The sequence below is a fragment of the Excalfactoria chinensis genome, chromosome Z (genome assembly GCF_039878825.1).
Source record: "Excalfactoria chinensis isolate bCotChi1 chromosome Z, bCotChi1.hap2, whole genome shotgun sequence".
Classification (NCBI taxonomy): domain Eukaryota; kingdom Metazoa; phylum Chordata; class Aves; order Galliformes; family Phasianidae; genus Excalfactoria; species Excalfactoria chinensis.
This window is the reverse complement of record NC_092857.1, coordinates 36,059,268-36,080,607: the sequence shown is the minus strand read 5'-3', so window position 1 is coordinate 36,080,607 and position 21,340 is coordinate 36,059,268. Positions and strand designations below refer to the sequence as shown.

General features: G+C 41.2%; 1 protein-coding gene across 1 annotated transcript; it reads right to left on the bottom strand.

Annotated features, from left to right (window-relative positions):
* LOC140264265 (fructose-1,6-bisphosphatase isozyme 2) lies at positions 1–19,958 on the bottom strand. The gene is made up of 7 exons (XM_072359900.1): positions 19,731–19,958; positions 17,037–17,199; positions 16,105–16,197; positions 10,708–10,848; positions 9,381–9,518; positions 3,158–3,277; positions 1–744 (listed from the first exon to the last, which is right to left on the bottom strand). Exons 1-7 carry the CDS (start codon positions 19,901–19,903, stop codon positions 550–552), a joined length of 1,023 nt encoding a protein of 340 aa, XP_072216001.1. The 5' UTR covers positions 19,904–19,958; the 3' UTR covers positions 1–549.
* Positions 19,959–21,340: the final 1,382 nt, after the last annotated feature.

The following is a 21,340-nucleotide window of genomic DNA, read 5'->3' as shown; positions in this document are numbered from 1 at the left end:
CTTAGCAGCATCACTACTATTTCATCTTTATTAGTTACCCATGACATATACCATTTGGAGCTTGAAAATACTGTTTCAAACAGCACAAGACTTTCAGTCTTCTCTGAGCTGACAAAATAAAAAGCATCTGCAACAAAATTTCTGGAAGAAAATCCAGATAGTGATATTGTAAATGTTGGTATGAACATAATGTCTCAAAAAATACCATCATGTAGTTTAGACATCTAGCTTTAGATCAAATGGGGGTACTGACCCTATTCCCTTCTTCTTGTTAATGTTATGTAAAGTATGTAGCTTCTGTTTATTAATTAGGCTTCTGTTTCTACATTTGCATTGCATAAATCAGAATGAAAGGATTTTTACACTTGTCTGCATTGAGAAATGAAATATTTTCTTTTCCCATCAGCCATTCTCACTGTTTTTCTTGCTCTCATTTAGTGAAATATTCACTGAGAGGTGGGTGTTGAAATGCTAGAATCCACCAACTCCAAAGGAATATTTTTACTATGCACTGAAGACAGACGAGCAAGGTCTGAAGTGAAAAAGCCTTTAGCTGCTCTTCCGGTGTTTCTGTACACAAGCAAGATACTCATGCACGTCATCTGGAGAACCAAGAATGAGAGGAACTCTCTGGTGGATGCCCTCAGGTTTCACATCCAGCACCGCCTCTGTCCCTGTAGTTGCTATCCCACCTGCCTGCTCGATGATGTAGGCCATAGGGTTGCACTCATAGAGAAGTCGGAGCTAGAAAGAAAGAGGGAACAAGTAACTCTTTCTGAGGGTAATAACATTACCAGAATTACCAGTGCATTACCAGAATGTAAGGTGTGATTCTAGACAAATTTATATGAAGTGCATATTGACCTAGGTAGCAGTTTCTCTCTCATCAGGCTCTTTTCTTTCCTCCATTCATCTCCCTTCACAGTTTGTATTTTGACCCCTCATCCACACATCAGCACCATGGTTTCCAAGCTGACATTTTCCTGTGCATCATCAGCATGAAGCTGTGTTTTGTCAAAGATGTCAAAAGTAGCTGTTTAGCCCATAGACACGAGCAAAACACTGTAGCCAGCTGAGGTAATATTACTGGGGAAGGAAAGCCAAAGGCTCTTCTAATGTATAGGCTTTATTTGTTATCTCAAAGCGTGGGGTAATCACATTGTGTTTGGTCAGGATATTTTGGAGTTTGAAACTTGATGCCCCCAGTTTCAAATTTCAGGTTTTGGTTGCAGCTCTTCAGAAATGTGAGTAGATACTGTAGCTTGAATTCATACGGATAGTGACTCCATTTTCAAAAGTAACTAGAGTAATTTTTAAAGCAATTTTTCACTTTCAGAATGAAGACAGATAAGTCACAGTATTTGTTCACAACTTCAAAAATGTTGCCCCTCTTGTGCTTGTGTTCCAGTTAAATGCAAACTTATTTAGGATATATACCAAAATATTCTGTATTTATAAGGATATAAATGACAACCAGTCATTTTTTAACAGATGTTGCCTCTAGTTTTAGCTGATTGTTTCATTGACAGTCTGAGTTACTCCTGTACTACACTGTTACTTCAAATTATATTTAAAAGACTTCTCACGTGTGCAAAAGACAATGTTTTCTGGGGAAAAAAAAATGAAGTGTCACAGAATGCAACTGTATAGAGAGGGAAAGAAATGAGTTGGACAAAGACTTTGATACCAATAGTTCCCTTATCATTGTGTTTAAAATAAAACAATAACATATCACAAACTTAAATAACACATATTACCATCATTCTCATCTTTAAAGTCCACTGAAACACCGTTTTCTGGTACAAGAACCCCATCTGCCAGGTAACATGGGTCCAACAGCCCTTATTATTATTCTCCTTAGCACATTACCAGCTTTTGAAAGAGTCAGAAAACAGCAGTAGAACCACTGCGGAAACATGTTGAGTTTTTGTTTCTTCATTGTGACTACACTGCTGAAGAAAAGTGGTTTTCCTTCAGACAATAGTTGCCGTATTATATATTTAAATCAAATTTGCCTGGACAGACATGCAGATCTTTTCTGTTGTGTATTCTGTTGGTTTCCTGTTCTCCTCATTCCCCAGATCTCTTGGATCTGCTGTTCTTCTGGTAAACATACATTCACAAGGATGTAACAAGTAGCCCTCTGTCACAAAAGAACTGTAGACACCAGTATGCTCCGACATGGGCATAAGAGATAGGGCAAGTAGTATAAAGAACACAAATTTCTTCACATGCCAACCAAAGATGTAAATGCAATCAAATATAAGGCTTTAACTCTGGTATTGACACAGGAGGAAGGAGGCCTTGGAGTCAGATCTCTGACTAATCTATTACACCTTGAACTACTCATATTCTAAATATGACCTGCAGGTTACTTGTAGTCCACAGGACAGCTATGTACACAGACTGCTCTTAAAATAACTTAGTTTAGAACTTTGATAATAAAGGTATCCGATGCTGCAGGAGAAAAGTCAAGGTTGACTATGGTCCACGGTCCAGCACATTCATGAAGTCACTACACTGCATGTGGAATCACTGCAATGCATTGCACAGCATTAAGACATGGTGTGATCCATACAGGTATCCAAATGGAATATTTGCACAACATATTTATCTAAATGTGCACAGATCTCACCTTCCACTGACAGAGTTTTTCTCAACTAGTAGAAACCTGTGTTTTCAGGGCTAATCATAGTAAGTTCAGTACCCTTGGAAAAAGTAGGCAGGCAAGTCCAACTGTCTAGCACTGAACAAAACCCTGGACAGTTCAGCATATCCCCTCCGGACTCTGCAATCTGAAAGGGCAGAGGTTGCCCTCTGATCAACAGTTTATTGGCTAGCTGTGGATAGGAATCTCAGTGGCTTTTATCATACTGAAATTATTTTCATTAGAAAAACAAGTAAAGCTTTTGATTTTAGCGAAAAACATTTATCAGTCTGTAATATAAAAACAGAAATGAATATTCCTTGCCTAAGTTGACAACTGTCTAAAGTTCTCAATTAAATTGGATTGCTGACCATTATGTCCATTAACAATACTCTCAGCAGATGGGAAATTATTACCTGTTTGTATATCTAAACGATTCATTTGCATCTCCAGGAAAACTATAGATATTCATTTGACCAAGATCACCAGGGAAGAAGTCAAATTATTTACCTTTCCTTTTGGACTCTTCTGATTGGCAGGATACATGAAGATACCACCATACATCAGTGTACGATGAACATCAGCTACCATGGAGCCCACATACCTAGCACCATATGGGGAACTTCCATCCTGAAAAACATACAAATGAAGCATTATATCTACCAGGCTAGACAGCTGGTAGCACAGGAAAATGTTTTTTTTATTATAAACCAGGTATCAGAGTGACTTAAATCATCTGTTCCTTATTGACACTGTAAAGGCCTAAACCAGCCTCAAGTTTTGACTTTTGTGAAACCTAGTGAAGAGATTCTAAAATAAGTGCTTTAAAGAGCTGTATTCACACTGGGAAAACTAGGTTGTCTGTAATTTGAGTGCACAACAACTTGGTATCAACTGCTATCCTGTGGCAGTGCAAGTGGTCAAAAAAAGAGAGTGAAAGCTTCCTCACGTTATCAGAACAAGGTACCCATTTGACTTCTAATCTGTCACAAGTCCCTAAGCCAGGGCATGAGGATGAATATAACTTTTCAGTACAAGTTTAGACCATTCCCAGAGGACACTCAGCCTTTTCCTTCTAGCTTGTTTTCAAGTTGTGAAGCTCATCACAGCATTCACTGTAGAGTTTAGATTAGGAGATAATTGGAATTTATTCATGAATGTAGTTTTCCTTGCCTTCAGAATAGAAACTGACATTACTGAAGGAATAGTTATTTTAGCAAGCTCAGTAAAGTAGATATTCACACCAGTTTCAAGTTTGCTGGCCATATAAATAAATAAATAAATAAAGCCCTACAACAACAACAACAAAACAGCAAGATAAGAAAATTCAGAAGAAAAGCAAGGTGACTTGCACAAATAAAAGCAATGAGCTCCACCATAACAAAAATAAAGCATCACCCTATGTTTGCAAAGGAGAAATACAAAACACAGATATAAAATGAATAAAAGCTTTTTGAAAGCTCATATGCCAAATAATCCAATGGTATTTTCATATCTCTCACTCTGTCTACAACAAAGCAAGGGTGAAATTTTGGCCTCCCCGAGAAAATCAATGTATATACATGTTGAAATGGTAGATGTTTGAAATGACCTCTGCATGTTTTTTTCTGTCTGGATTCATTGTCTAATAAAAGATTTCACTGCTTTCTATGAGTACAAGTTTTAGAGAAGCATATAAAGTGAGAACTAGTTTAGCAGTGCCAGCTCCAAGGACCCAGATGTCACAAGTTAGCCAGCAAAATCATGAGGCCAACTAGGAGAGAAAAAATCAAGTGAGAGGAAAAGCAGAAGTAAGAGGGGAAAATATAGATAAAGGAAAACATATTTTATTTTGCAATCACTTTATCTAACTGTTCTGTGCAGCTGTGAAGTTTTGATATTCACTGTCTTTTAAAATGGGAACAGATTCTCATGCATTTATACAATGCAACCAAACACTAGGAACTTGAGTCCTAAGTGTCAGCATGAGAGAATTAGATGTTTGCTACAGCTGGTAGTAAAACAGGAATTGAGAACTGTTCCAGCTGAATTAAGTCATGATTTTTGTTCAGCTGTTCTTGAGCTACTTTTCATACTTAAATATAAATAAAAAAACTCAGTGGGTAATACACAGCTTGGAGATTTCCTATTACAGTTTGCTTAAGCCTGGGTCTTGGTCATACTACTTCCAGGCACAACGATTTCAAGTATTCAGTCTCAAAATTTCCATAGTCTATACTCAAACAATCACATCTTCTAACAATAGCCTCTCTAGCTCACAGTAGTTTGCACCCGTGACTTTGCAGATATGAAAATCTGAGGCCAGAAAAAAACATCTTCAGAGGCGATTACAATTGGAAAATACTCCTTTCATGGAAATACATTATTATAGTCTAAACTTCTACTTAAAAAACAAACAAAGGAGCAAACAAACAAATAGAAAGTACAAGGTTTCAGAAGAGGCCTTCAAGAAAAATTTGTCAAACCTTACGGAAAGTCATAGGATACTGGTCACAAGCAGGCCTAGCTTTGAACTGCTTTTATTGCATTATCAGAAAAGGAATTTTCAGCCCACAAGCATACAACTTAATAAGCATGGGCTGCACAACTGAACCACCCTGTGTACAAGGCGTCAGACACTTCTGGGATGTGCTGGATCTCCTGTTCACATGTAGGCCATTTACACAATTTATGTGTGTACCTGGGCAATGTAAAGAGAGGAAAATATGAGTCCACCAGCCATCTGTTTTGTTTCTTACCCTGACAGAAATTTCTTTTCTAGGAACACAAAGCTGAGACTGTGCTCAGAAAAATACAGAAGAGAAATCACTCCATTCTTGTGCAGTAATTAGTTGAACTGCAGATTAAAACAAATTTTTTACTTCTCTTAGCATTTACCTACCTACTCAGGAGGAATAAACAATACTTCTAGTTACTAGGTATGTTACTTCTTGTTTCTCCAGTTTGGTCAATCATATGTTTTTCTTACAAATGAGAAAGTTAATAGGTGTTGCACAATTGTTGGCACATTGCCCAGGGTTTCTTCTCAAACCAAATAACAGCATGAATGCTTGGGAAGCTCAACTAAAGATCTGAATAATGCCGAACAGTGTTTGCCCAGTGGGAACTCTGCAATGTTATAGCCAATGTTAATGAAAGAGACGGAGAACTTTGATGTTCCCTTCACCTGCATTTGTGGCATTTAAGGAACTTCGTGATTGCTCTTGGTTTCACCCTTTACTTTACTTTTTTTGCTTAAACTGGGGGAAAAAAATGTGGCTCATAACAGACAGATTTTGTGATTTTTTTCTCTTCACAGTGGTGAAAATTTTCTCATTTCTTTATTCTACAAATATCTGAAAACTATGTTCCTCTGCAGCAGCAGCTCAAGACTATGTTTTTCCTGCATAACTAGGAGAGTGGACTCGAAGAAGTCTTTTCTAGACTCCAGCAGCAATAGACTGCATGCTTCCTTCTACATACATTCATGGTGACAAAAACATGGTTCTTCTTAGCTTTTTTTACATCACTTCCACACAGCTGGACTGGCTGGCATCCTGTACTTGACGGTAAGTTTTTGATGGCATTACTAAGATGAGTCCGTAAACAAGGAGTCTCCATAGCATGACTCCCAGTCAACAGCTGCAGTAAGACCGATTGAACATCACATGTCTGCAGGAAGGGATGGAGAACCTCTCCCATGAAGAAAGGCTGTGAATAATGGGGTCGTTCAGCCTGGAGAGAGCAAGGCTATGGTCAGGCTTTCTAACGTTTCTCTAGTACTTATAGGGGGCCTACAGAAAAGACAGAGAGGGACTCTTTATAAGGGAGTGCAGTGACAGGACAAGGGCTAACAGCTTCAAACTAAAAGAAGTTTAGATTAGTTACAAAGAAGAAATTATTTAATACAAGAGTGGTGAGACACTGGCACAGGCTGCTCAGAGAAACTGTGGATGCCCCATCCCTGGAGGTGTTCAAGGTCAGGTTGGACAGGGCCCTGAGCAGCCTGATCTCATGGTGGTAACCCTCCCTGTGGCAGGAGACAGGAACTGTATGGTCTCATCCAACCTAAGCAATGCTACGATTCTAAGTTAAGATAAAAATGAAGTGGAATAACAAAGTCAGGAAATGGTCACAGAATGTTTTAAAGTTCTACTATAAAACAATCAGTGTCAACTAGGTGCTATGGTCCTAAAACCATTACTGGATGAAAAGATTGGAATGAAATCTGTGCAAAAACAATTTCTAGCACAGTGGTGCTCATTATACACTGCAGGCAGAAAACATGATGGATCAAAGGGGAGAAAAAGTATGAGAAAATTATAAGGGTTGATATTGTTGTTTAGCCTCTTGGCTTACAGTGGCCAGAAGACCATAGAGTGAGAGTGGTCCTTCTGGTTGAGATGTCTCCCAAACCCCAAAGCAGGAGACAGCCAGTCCTCCCTCAAGTCACAGACCTTCATGCAGTAAATATCCAGCACATACTCCCCACTGCCCTTTTGCATACTGATAAAAGAGAGACCCAGATCAAATCTGTGCAGTGCTCCTGTTGGGTTATGTGCTAAGGGTGCATCACCAGAGTAGTTGTACCTGGGCTGTAGCAGGGGCTTGTGGAATTACTTGTGTATTGTGGCCCGTAACATCAGTGCATTGACTCCTCTCAGGCAGCCAGCCTTGTGGCTTGGAGTCAGGACCTGAACTTCAAGGCTTCAACAGACATGGAGAGAGAGAGAACTCAATGAATTCTTTCCCTCAGTCTTCACTGTCATTCAGGCTTCCCACACCTCTCACGACCCAGAACCTCTCCATGTAGGTCAGGAGAGAAAAATCCCTCCCACTGTATAAGCAGTGCAAGTCCAAGACTGCCTCATGAGAATGAATGCGCAGAAGTCTAAGGGACTGAACAACGTACATTCCAGTATGCTGAAGGAACTGACAAATGTGGCTGCCAAGCCGCTCTCAGTCATATTTGAAAAGTCATGGCTGTCAGATGAAGTCCCCAGTGGCTGGAAAAAGGGAAACATCACTTCCACTTTTAAGAAAGAGAGAAAGGAAAACCAGAGGTACTGTGGGCCAGTGAGCCCATAACTGTGCCTTAGAAAGATTATGGAACAGACCCTCTAGGAAGAGATGTTAAGACCCATGTAAAATGAAGAGGTGGTCTAAGACATGCTGGCAAGCATGTCCAAGCTGGCATACCTGGAGTGTCATCAGTGAACAAAAGAAGGGTAACTGATGTTGTGTACCTGAACTTGTGCAAGGCCTTTGAGATGGGCCTGCACTAAACTGTTATCTCTAAATTGAAGAAATAAGGATTTGAAGTCTGGACTATTCAGCGGATAAAGAATTAGTTGTGCTTGTGGTTAACAGCTCATTGTCCACGTGGAGGCTGGTGATGAGTGGTGCCCTCCATCCATCCTGAGACCCATATTCAGTATCTTTAGCAATTACATGTGGACAGTGGGACTGAGTGCACTCCCAGCTGGTTTGCTGATGACACCAAGATGAGTGGTGCAGTTGGCAGAGGAAGGGATGCCATCTAACAGACAAGCTTCCGGAGTGGGACCACATGAATTTAAAGAAGTTCAACAAGGCTAAGTGCAAGGTGTTGCACTTTGGTCAGGGCAGTCCCAAGTATGTGTACAGACCGTGAGAAAAACTCAGTGAGAGCAGCTCTGATGAGAAGGACTTGGGAGATCTGGTGGACAAAAAGCTAGACATGAGCCAGCAGTGTGCACTTGCAGCCTGGAAGACCAATGTATTCTGGGATGCGTCAGAACAGGGGAGGCCAGCAGAGAGAGGGAGGGGATTGTCTCCTTTGGATTTGCCCCTCATAAGACCCCACCAAGAGTGCTGTGTCCAGGTCTGGGACCCCAGCACAGGAAAGATGTGGTGCTGCTGGAACAGGTTCAGAGGATGGCCACAAACAAAATCAAAGGGCAGGAGCACCTCTCATATGAAGAAAGATTGAGGGAGTTACATTGTTAGAGGCTTACTGGTCACACAGCTATGTCTTCCAGACAGCTTTTAGATTTCCCCACTGAGAGACTGCACTGTGTCCTCCCCAGCACTGGCCATTGAGAGCAACACATTCTCATGATAAAGTTCATCAGTCAAGGGATGTTCTCAGCTTTCTCTCTCTGAAGGAAACAGTACAATCCTCTTAACAATAGAGGATGATGAAATTGTGCCTTAACCCTTCCCCTATTTTTTTTTCTAACCTCTGAATATATATATATATTCACAGAACATTTCATGGTCTATATGACACATACAGAAAGTGTAAGAGTTTCCTAGATGCAGGAAAATGAAAGTGATCCCACCTAGATCCTTGGCAGCCCCTTCTGTGAGTTGAATCTAACTCCACTATGCCCCACTGCATAAATGACTGAGCTGCATAATGGTAGAAAACAAGGGTATACCCACATTTTCCTTGCATGGTTTCTGAGCTGTTTTTTGTTTGCTCGTTTGTTTGTTTGTTTTGTTTTTGTTTTTTAAATGATTTTTCATTTACAGCATAATTTCCTTCCTGCAGTAATGAATAGGCTATGAGTTTATTTACTAAAAGTAAGTTACAAAAGATGTCAGGACACCAAAAACCAACAAATCAGATACAAACCCAAAATGGGACCAAAGGTTTACAAGGGGCTGACTTCAGAGATGTCTTCAAATCCCTTTCCATTACTCTGGACTGTATGCAAGGCAGTACCGGTCAGCAAACAGTATACTGGATACAGTGCTAGTATGTTCTTACCTCAGGGAATTTCTTCTTTTTTAAGTATTCTGTCATTGCGGGATCAAAATACTTCGCATAACCTTCATTGAGACTGTAAATCTTCCCTTTCTTCTTGATTTTAACATCTCTATCAACCAGAATAAATTCTCCGAGACCCTACAGCATAACAGGGGAGATCAATTATGAGCAAGCCGCAGAATGCTCTGTTGGCTTCCCCTAACAGTTTTCATAGTAGCAACAGCAGACATACGAGCACAGCTTGGCCCTTTCAGCACCAGTCTTGTGTAAATCTTCACAGTATTCAAACAGAACAGAAAGCACAGAATCTATTTAAAGTTAATGAAAACTTACTTCTTTGGTAGCATAAGCAAAAAGCAATTTGCCTTCAATAGTTAGCTTAGTTAGTAACACCAGTCAACTCTGAAAACATATAGAATGTTTGTGTCCACAGATCATGAGGTTACAAATGAATAAATTATGCTCTCCTTTGCTCTTTGAACTCCCCTTGACTGTCCTGTGTAAGTATCTTAAAGTAACTGTGGTCGGTTCCTTCCAGATTCTGCTGTCTTCAGTCAGAGAGCAGCCTCCTTCTTCACTCTATCTGTCTCTAACCAAATCATATCTGTTCAGATCTCAGTTCTTCCTGCTTGGATATAGCTTCTTTATAAAGATTAAGAAGCATTCTGATTGCAATGCAACATTTTATTAAAAACAACTCCTATATTATTGCCAGTTTTTCAAACAAGTAGTCTCCTCCATTCCTCCAGCAACATTTGTAGGGCTGAGCGGCAATGAGCAGCAAAAGTCTGCTTGACTGGTTACAGTTCAGCTTTTGCTAATTGCTGGGTACACAGCTTAGAGAGCTTAGCCATAAAGCTACTTTGTACTCAGGAATTCAGGCATCACTCCACCTGACTTTTATCAACAAATGTTCCCTGCTCCAGACAAAACACTGAACATCTTGAGGGTCTATTGCAGACCAGAAACAAAACCAAGAAAACAGTAGGAATCCTTCAAATTGACACAAAGATACTGTTTGGAGGGAGTTTTTTGAAGTATTTCTCCATGCAAACCAGCAGTCTGGTTTGAATGAACAGTGTCTCAAATGCTGCTTGACTTAAAATCTAACTCACAGAGCAAAGAAATCAGGCAGAGGCAGTGCAACCAACATACTCACGAATTATTAAGCATGAGTAAGATGGCAGTGTGATGCTCCAGTATGAAGGTGACAGAAGAACAGCATAGATTATGTAGGTTTCAGGCACAATGAGCAACAAAAGAGAGCAGACTCAAACATGGGAAGCTCTGAAAGACTGTGGCAATGTTATTAACAACAGGACTGTACCGGATCCAGCATGAAGCAGTCCACTCCTTGCCCGGTAGAGAGGGCGACCAGTGTAGCACTGCCATACAAGGCATAGCCTGCAGCCACAATATTGCGTCCAGGCTGCAAAGCATCTTTTTCAGATGGCTCGTCATCTGTGTCCTAAGGGAAAATTACCATTGGACTGGAGGTTAAATTATTACAAGAAACAATAAAAACAACACTGAAATAACAGCTTGGGATAGATTTCATATTTGCTTCTTACCCTTTGAAAGAATCAAAATACTATTCTCACTAGTTCAAGGTAAGTTCAACACAAGTAAATGTGCGTGCTCAGACAGGGCAATGTGTATTTGTCCTTTCATGCACGTAATGCAATCAGTATGCTATCTGCCACAAAACTGATAGCTGAGCAATGTAGCCCAGTATATTAACCCAAGTTCATCATAAATCTGAGACAGAACAAAGTTACTAATTTTCTATAAATTTAAACATAAGCAATCAAACAGATGTCAGACTGAAGGAGTAACTGTGCGGTGAGTGTGATAACTATTATTGTGAACACTGCACTGCATAGACATTGCTTCCATTAAAGCAGAGTAAAAGGGCGGATGTTGAAGATGGTGAAGTCAAAATCATGCCTTTGTGTCTCTGTTGATGAAGAGATAGGTAACTGAAATGACAGTGTAAGTGCTCATGCATATATACAGCAAAATAAACATAAGTAATGTATGTGTAAATTTAGGTTTGCATACATAATTACACAGAACTTTCACATGGCATTTCACTTCAGGCTTTTAATCTGGCATCAGTTTCCATCTCTTATATTGCCTTTTGGTGCTGTGGTTATTTCAGAAGAAGAACACAACAGGCAGACCTGGCAAAAAAATTTCTAGTCAGCTCCAGAGGAGTGCCTCAGCCACAGCTTAAGAGAGACTGGTGAAAGCATGTGGGAACACTGTCTTCAACCTGCTCTTCCTGACTACAACATGGGTTAAGAATGGTTGGTACTGATGCTTCCTAGAGATCCTGCCATTTGTGCTGCAGTTTCTGTGAAAGTTTTGATATTGGTTAACTGGAAATAAAAATGAGAATCTGCTCAGACCCTTTATTATTGAGGTCCTGATTTAGCACTTTATCATTTCAAATTTGTACAGTTTATCATTGGTTGCATGGGCTTAATTAGACTGATTAGCAGCTAAATAGAAGTAGCAGGCATAGCCCAAAATATCTCATTAAAATGTAAAAAACATTGGACAATGTTTTATGCAGAAAATCGAATATTTGATAAACATCAAGTTAATTATTGAAAAAATCACGAATGTCTATCAGAGTTATTTCCAAAGAAAAACAACCTTCCACACCAACAAAAAGAAACATTTTCTGCTCTAACAAGAAACTCTCAGAAGGTCCACCAGGTCCCAGCAGACTGAAAGTGTTGGGGTAACCTTGGAATCCTGTTCAACATAGGATACCACATCTATAGGAAAGCAAACACAGTATCAGAAGTACATCTTTTAAAATATCTGAGGACAGTGAATTCTCTTCAGAATGTTTTTATTTTCAACTGAAAGACTTTGCTTGAAAGAATTTGTTACTTTATTTTACTGACCTTGTAGCTACATTTTGCTCACAATCATTTTTAATACTATTTTGTCAAATCTTCTCTGAAAAAACAAAAAAAACCAAACAACTAGTTGCCAATTAGATCTTCATGAAATATAATACGTAAAAGCATATCTGATATGAAGTCCTTTAGAACCATTCTGTGCTAAACTGCTTATTCAGAAAAGTTATACACATGTAATGAAGTTTAAAATTCTATCTGTAAGTATCAGAGCTGGAAATATTGACTGTTTACTAGCTGACAAGCTGTTAATTGTTTGCCAAACAATTCCTTTTAAGAACCAACTACTATACCTTCATAGTACCCTCTCTTTCAAAACTATATCCTCCTCACATACACATCTCAACATTAATGGCAGTGGTTGCTGATAGTAGATGTATCATTTTCAACATTAAATGCAATATTAAGCATACATTTACACCACTAGCTGCAAACATGCCACACTTTTTATATTGTCTTTCTGTATGCTTTCCTCATTAAAAATATATCTATCTATCTATATAATTTTATGTAAATAAATTGAAGATATGTGCTTCCAGAAGGAAGGAAAAAAATTCGGTCTCAAACATTTTGCAGAGCTTGTTGGAATGTAAAAAAGCTAGTAGTAATCCAGTATTTCACTGTTAGCACTGCAGGAGCTCTGTCCTGCCAAGTGCTATGCACTGTGGAACAAACTGAGGATTTATGCTCACTCTGATAGCTAATGAATGTTTTCACTTCTTTCTGGTGCACAGACAGTTTTCCTTTCTACTGTGTTTTGACTGTGAGAGAGAGGTAATGAAATTTCTTTCTAAGTTTTCATGCAAAGGACTGAAATAGACATTGTCGTTTATTACAAGCTTTTACACAGCCATTTTAGCTCCTTGTTGCCTGTGTAGCAGATGAAGATGGAGTCTGGCTATACAGGTACCTGCAGATGATATCTGAATCTGATTTTTTTAGCATGTAAGATTTGCCAAAATGCATGATTTGCCATCAGCAGCACTGGGAGCAGCTTTGAGAAGCCATGGTTTGCAGGTCTCTATTCATATCACCTGTCTAATAAATATACATTTGCTGTGAATTTTCACACCTTCCCCATGAGAGACAACATGAAGTAGGAAGCAGCAAGGAGGAGCAAGGAAGGCATTGTTCTCATGACAAAGGAGAAGGGGAAGAAAAGCCATTTGATGCAGTGCGCATTGTTACAAATTGAAATCAAAATTCAACAAAGAAGTAGAGCTTCATAGTCTGTATGCTGACACTGAATTGAGAACTGTATAGTTAGTTCAGTAACATGAAAAAAAATACAGAAGGAATCCAGGGAAAAGTACTTTCTTATCACTGCGTCCTGACACTCCACCAGCAAAGAGCATCTCAGAGCCTCAGTAAGACTGCCAAGGTCTTACCTCTCACCTGGCTTATTCTTCATGAGCCCTTTAGCTCCAGTATTCTGACCTTTCTCATCATTTTAACAATAACATGCCTGATTCAGAATGTAAAATCCAGGTGGAAAATGAAATAAACCTAAGATGGAACTTATTTCCTAGTGGTTTATCTAAGAAACAAATGCGGTGCTTTTCTGGCAGGAGGTGATAGTATCTTGGTCTGTACTGGTGGTCCTGAAGCAGGAGCAGCAATAGGTAATTATTTTCAGGTTTAAAATGTATTGGCTAAGTCTGATTTTTATAGAAGAGTGTTGATAATCCTCAAGCTAGTATGTCAGGAGTGTGTGCCTTTGGGAATGGAGTTAATGTGTTAACGTGGGAATATCAGCAGTGCAGTTGACTGAGAAGTGAAAGGCACTAAATATCAAAGGTGCCAAGGGACATCCACTGGAATTAGTATTATTCTAGCTTTTCTAAAACAGCTTTCATGTGCTTTAAAAAGATTGAAATAAATGTACAGTTTCTTTATTAAATGATTCTTTTTCCATGGGATAAACATTTCTACCGTAATAATTAATAAACTCTTATTATTATTTACTTATTTTAAAAGGTTAAATAGTCCTGCAGTTAATGCTGCTGTAAAATTGTCTTATCTGAGAGAAAGGCACATTAATTGTGATCTACTTCAGAAACAGCCTTCTAATGTCCAAGAATTACCCAAGTGGAAGTCCATGGGTGCAGTGTTGTTTCTAACATTTTCTAACATATTAAGTTTTTCCTGCTACTATGGTTTATAGAACTATGCTTTATCACAGCAGCAGTATTTTCATTTGGATATAAATAATTCATAGATAGATAGATAGACAGACAGACAGACAGACAGACAGATAGATAGATAGATAGACAGATAATAAATAAATAAAGGGAACTTCAGGTATTTACAACAAGCAGAATAATACATAACAGAATAACAACAAATACGGAAAGATCAGAAAATGAATCAAAAGTCTTAGTGTTTGGGAAGGACTCAAGTTCTTCAGGAAATGTTTCTGTTCTGCCACAGCAACCTAGGGAAGGTTGGGCAGCCCACAGTTCTAACATGTCTCAACATGTGAGCTATAAAGCTTACAGAGAAGTCTGGTCTGTATTTCAACCTGCCATGCTGTATGAATCACACGGAGCACTTGCTTTTATATTTTTGCAGAGCAACCTAACCACAATTCTGAACAAAAAGCTAATGTTTAGTGTTTATGAAACAGTGCCTTCCGTAGCTACTGTCTACCTTAATGTAGCAAAGCACTGCAGTATTTTTAGCTGTCTTTTCAGGAATACATAGAAAGACTGAGGGTCCTTCTGCATGCCATCAGGACATGTGGTATTTATTGCCAAGCTGTTTTCTGTAGAAAGGGGCATGTTAGAAGTACTGGAGGTAATCCATCAAGCCATACAGGACATGTTGTTTCAGAATCTGTGGAGCATGTTGGCACTGACCATGGATATCATAGTCAGTCATATGCCAGCATTTTACATGTGCCATGACCCTGTTCAGGCTGTGTCACGACCATTTGGTTTATCTGCAGCTGTGTGCTCAAAGGAAATGATGGCTTTGTCTACCAAAATGCCAAAGACAAAGACTGTCTGGAAAATGATGAGTTAAAAGACAAGAGATGATTTTAAAAGCACATCTTTATACTTCTGAAGTATAGTGTCTGAGCCTGCAAGCATTTCTTTGCAGTCACGAGAACTGCAAATGTTTCTTCAAAATTATGATGGCTGAGGGTGTCCTCTAGTCATACGACTGTGAGCTCAGACTTTAAGCAAAATACCAACTGCTGGGAGATTAGCAGTCAAGTCACAAGACTCAGTATGACTGTAGCTATTAGCATTTATTAATTTGGTATACAGTTGCTACTCTGAGCAACTCTGTGGAAAGGGAGCTGTTGGTCAGGCCCTGTCATCTGTAGGTGACAGCTTCTTTTGGCCTCAGGTGTCCTCCATCTACCTAAACACCCTTCTGCAACCAGCATGGAAACATGCACCAGGAGGGCACTGCAGCACTAGCAGTGACAGGGCCCAGGCAGGGCCTCAACCTACACTGGTCAGAATCCCGAATGACAAGCACCACCTGGTAGATATGCAACAGCCTTCCTCCCTCCTGCCCTGAGGTGAGCTATCCCTGCCTGATGGTGGGAGGGGTCTTATTTAGGTGCCAGCCTGTGTGGAAAAGTACTGTTACCCAGCAAGGTCTGACAGTCCCAGGGAATTCAGAAAGTTCTTCAGCATGGGTGAACCTTATGTTCTACCCTTTCTGCTCTTTGCAAGGCTCTGCTGAGCCCAAAGACACATAGATACACCTTGATACATCCAAGCCATTTTGCTTTTGCCATGAAAACTCTGCCACATGTGCTTTGTTTGTTCTCTTACTTTTTTGTAGATAGCGAATATTGTTCCTATGGGTGCCAAGCAGTCTATATTGGATGAGCCATCCAGAGGGTCAAAACACACCACATATTTACCCTGAAACAGAAAGGGCAAGGGAAGCATTAAATGTTGCGCTGTCCAGTTGCCTTCCACTGCTATTTCCATTCACTTGGTGGCTCCCACATCCATGTCTGCATGCAGCCCTCCAGACATACAAGGCCCAGCAGACAGGGCTGGCCCATGGACTCAGCTGGTGCTGTAGCACTGTGCCTTCCCTGCCAGGGAAACAGGAGAGAGAGAACACTGCTGCACACACAGCACAAAGTCTGCTGACAGAAAGAGCAGCCTCTGTATACAAGTCATGTGAGAAGACTGAAAACAGAGGTGACAAGCCATTCTGAAAGCCCACATCTTGCTTGAGTAGATGTGCTTTGGTCTGTTAAATTCAGAACCAAAGGACTTGTTCATAATGTGTGGTTTGAGGTCAGAAGAAAAAAAGCCATGAGGAAGGGCGCAAGTTACATCAGCAAGAGCAGCAATAGGATCCCCCCTGGGGAGCCCTGTGAAGCAGTCAGGTGCTCTCTCTGACCCTGTAATCTAAAACCCAGCCCTGACGGCCTCAGCTTCCCGACTCGCTTTATCTTGCCTAAATATTAATGTAATCAAAAACTGTAACACCAGCGCACAGGGAATGTCATATACACACGCACGTGGGAGTTGGGTGCGTGAACAACTCTGAAATAATCATTTCCCCCTCCTCCAAGCTTTAATAACATTTTTTCTCTCCACAGCGCGTTTAGCTGCTGAAATCGCGCCGTCCGCCCGAATCACTAACACAAAGCAGCAGAGCCGCAGATGCTCCCAGCCCTCACGGCCCGGCCCTCTCCCCGAGCCACGAGTGCCCCCTGCCGCCACCCGGCTCCCGCAGCACCCACCCGCTTCTCCTTGGGGGTGATGATGGCCTCCTTGTTCTCCTCCGTAACCAGCACGCAGGTGCTGTAGGAGGACTGCAGCATGTTGATCACCAGGGAGTTGGACAAGACGTCCAGCTTCTTCACCTCGTCGCCAGTCACATTCACGGTGCCTGCTATGCCGAACCTGGGGAAAAGGGAAAATGTCTAAAGGGGAATTTTAGAGAATCACAGCTCTGTCCTCTCATCTTCCGTCTAACCTCTGGATTTAGACCATCAAAGTGCATTGGGAGGTGGCTACTACTGCTAGAAACAGTGTGCCTGAACAAGGGAAAGGCGATGCCATCGTTTTGGGGCATTACTGGGGTCGCTTTGCTCTTCTTTGAATGCTCTCGAAGCCAGGAGCAGAGCCCACAGCTCTGGTGACAGATGTCAGGTTTGCCTGAAGCCCCAGTAGGGGCCAGCAGCTCTGAGGGCAGAGGAGGGACATTCACTGCTGGTCCCACCTACTGTTCATGCAGCACAGAGCTCCCGAGAGCCCTCCACTCCTCAGTCGCCATCCAGCCACAAAACCAGAAGCTTCAGAGAGAACTCCAGACCACTCTAAGCCATGCCTCTAGATTTAGTCGGTTTATTCGCCCATTTTATGCAGCGTCTGTTGGCTAGATTAGGATGATGATTCCATTCTACATCCCGATTTTATCAGTATGCTGATTATGCAGAATATAGTAATACATATGTATGTCTGAAATTCATATTTATGTCCTAAACAAAAAGAACTCTTAACCTGATGTGATGAATCAGGGCAGATCAGAAATATAAAGGAAATCTGTACATCATTCACCACAAAAAAAGAAAAAAGGAGGGGGGAAAGGGCTGTTAATTAATCCCTGTTGAGTAAGGTCAGCATCAAGCTGGGGGGAGCTGGGGGCAAGTTTTTTCCCTCATTAAAAACCATAAACTGCCTGAGCTTTTCAGAAGTATTGAGCATTTCAGGTATTACCATTTTGGAATGCTGAGTTTGAGGCACTAGAAAGGACTGTGATTTTCAGAGCATGCTAAGCATCTCATCTCCAATTACTATGTTTCCAGACAGGTTCCCAAACCAAGTTTATAGTTTTGTAAAGTCCTTCAGCTTTGAAAGACAAATCTGTTAAAAATTCATGCTGAGATATCAGACATCAAAGAAGTCGCTTCACATTCTCCTGTTTGGAAAAGCAAGAAAAAATGAGAGCTGCATTTTTCTTTAATGTTAAGATCCCTGGTCTTGCTTATGGGAAGAAGGCACAGATGAATAGAGGGCAGTCACTGTGGTTGAAAATTTGCAACAGAAATTTCCAAAATTTCATGGTTATGTGCTGCAGTTTGAATGATATATATTACTCATCAATGTATTTGGATATTTTAAATACTTCTTCATAATTATATGAAAGATTTTGTTAATAGAAAAAGCCATTTGCTCATTGATATAAGGGATGCTTGCCTTCTAAAGGGACACTCCTGTAGCACTGTGTCTGCATCCTGTGTGCAAGGGGACTATCTACATTTAGTCTGTCAAACAGTAGCTCTCTCCACTTAGAAGCTGTATATTGAGAGATAGAAATTGGTTAAAAACAATACTTCCTCGGGGTCAGGGAAGCAGAACAGCTCAGATCACCTCATAGAGGCAAAATATGCTTTACCATTTCAATAGCAGAAGAGCCTGAGGCTGATGCTGACTTTCAGTGTACCTTGAGTCCTCTCTACAAATTACGATCCACACCTGTAAGGTGACTATGGCAGTACTGAGACACTGAATTTTTCGTTGTCAGAGATCACTGAGAATTACACAGAAGTATAAAGACCCCAGGGTGTTATATGCTGTGGCATTACCACTGGGGAAAAGGGATAAGTTACAAACACTGTCTTTCTTACACAGTTGTTTTCCCTGTCTTTGCGCATGCATGCATACATACATAGACAGGGAGGTATACAAAGATATATTTCAGTACATAAACAACAATTGCATATTTTAAATACATAATTTTATTAGGACTTTCCAGATCTCTAAGCTGCTTCTGAGAGATCACCAATAAAAGGCAGACACTGAGGTCATTCTTACCTAGCTGTGTGAAGAACAGCTCAGTTCATTGCACATTTTGCTAAGGCAAATCTTTGTTTGATTTCCTAAATGACTGCATGCAAAATGATTCCATTTGTTTTTCATATAGGACCTTCTAGGACTCCCCACTTGTAACCCTGATACTACTCAAGAAAGAAAGGGAATGTACCTGTGTGTGATAGCACTTCTCACAGAGCTGTTGCTTTAGAGCTTTACTTACACTGCTGTCAAGCAGAACACTATTGTCCCAATACAGAAGAAGACCTGGCTGGCCCTGTTCAGCACTGTGCTTGGCTGCCAGTGGAAACAGTGCAGTGTGATGTTCTGTACATTCGCAATACATTTGGAAATACATCAGTGCCAACATTTACAAGGTATAATGAAGAGAACAGCAAAGTCCTGACCCATATTGCAGAAGGGCAGCCAGTCTAAGTGTTTATCTTGCATTTGATGTTAAAATGCTCCAGAAAAAGAGATCTCCTGCTTACCAGTCCTAACAACCCGTGCCCTGACCTCCTTCACACAATCACTTGGACAACACTGCCCTCTTCCCAGCCTCGCGGTGCAAGCAGCTGCCTCTCCACCTCCTCTTCCCCATACACCTAAGTAGGACTCACATGTGGGCAAGGCCTGCCTTTCTGACTGCGGATGAAATGGCCTTTATGGCAGTCAGCATGGAGTTGAGCAGCTGTGTCAGCTCCCCGGTGGCTCCCTTGACTCGTCGTCCCTTCTCCATGACGAACCGCGTGAGAGTCAGCATGTCTGTTTCAAAGGGGGTTTTGTCCGACATTTTTGCTGGATACCAGTGCTCCTATCTCCTTGGCTGGACTGGGTGCTTGCTAGCCTTGTTGAGATACCCAGCTGCAGCCTATTTTGAGGGGAAGCTCCTGTCTGTGCTGCCAGTCGTAGTTTATTCAAATGTTCCTGGGACCATGTGATGGGGTCCCAGAATAGCTGTGCCTGTGCTGGCTCCATGCTCCTTCAGGCAGTCAGTGCTCTGCTACCCTCTACAGACCCCCATTCCTGGCATGCAGCTCTGATGACACAACTTTGTGGTACAGTGGCTGCTCTTGGCAAAGGCTCTCACTAGCCTCATGGCTGAACACAGTCCTCCTGCAGCAACAGGCTCAAGGTTGCAAAGCAAGGCAAGCCCTGCACAATTTGCAGAATGCCAGCAGCAGAGAGGTGACAACTGGAAGCTCTCTCATCACCTTGTCCAGTTTCTGGCCCTCCACAAGTCTAGCATAGGAGCCAGGCTGCTGCGTGGCACTTCCCAGGGCAAAACACTGTGTCTAAAGCCAGAAGGCTGTTTAACCACCTAGAACAGACATTTGGAAGTTAATTTACATGGAAAAATGGTTTGGCTAGGTGTAAGCATTTGGTACTCTGAGAGGATTTCCATGATGAACTACAGAATGAGAGCATTGAGCATCTAAACATGTATCTATTAGAAGTGCTTTTTATTGTAGTTGCAATACCATTTTAATGACATAAGTCTAGGCTACTTCTAATGCTATACAGGTTATGAAAAGCACTGAGTGAGTTATGGCTTGGTGCTTCCTAAGTAATTACCCCTTCATTAATCTACAAATAATACTTACCTGATTTTATCTTGTCTCTGTCATAATTCTGTGGTTCTGTGATTCTATGCAAATGTAGATATGACTCACTTTGCAATTATGCTGCAGATAATTCTGCCATCATTTTCTTGGAAGCAATAAACCTGGAACACATGGCACCAGTGTGAAGACAGAAGAAGTGCAGTGAGTTAGGCACATGCTATCATCTGGAACACTGGAACTGGAGCTCTCAATTGCAGCTCTGTTCTCCCACTTATAAGAGAAATTAAGAGCAATCACATGTTGCAGTCTCTCTGGCCGGGCCCAGAGAGTTGTGGTCAATGGAGTGGAATCCAGTTGGCGGCCGGTCACAAGTGGCGTCCCCCAGGGCTCGGTGCTTGGGCCGCTTCTGTTTAACATCTTCATTGATGATTTGGATGAGGGGATTGAGTGCACCCTCAGTAAGTTCGCAGACGACACTAAGCTGGGAGGGAGTGTTGATCTGCCTGAGGGGAGAAGGGCACTACAGAGAGACCTGGATAGACTTGATCGATGGGCCAAGGTTAATGGAATGAGTTTCAACAGGGCCAAGTGTCGGGTCCTGCATTTTGGTCATAACAACCCCAGGCAATCCTACAGGCTTGGGGAGGTGTGGCTGGAAAGCTCCC

Coding starts and splice junctions, on each gene's coding strand:
- LOC140264265 (XM_072359900.1), bottom strand. CDS start 19,903: ATGTCGGACAAAACCCCCTTTGAAACAGACATGCTGACTCTCACGCGG. Junction 17,200..19,730: donor AAGGCAGGCCTTGCCCACAT/GTGAGTCCTACT, acceptor CCTTTTCCCCAG/GTTCGGCATAGCAGGCACCG. Junction 3,278..9,380: donor AAAAGAAGAAATTCCCTGAG/GTAAGAACATAC, acceptor TATGTTTTTCAG/GATGGAAGTTCCCCATATGG.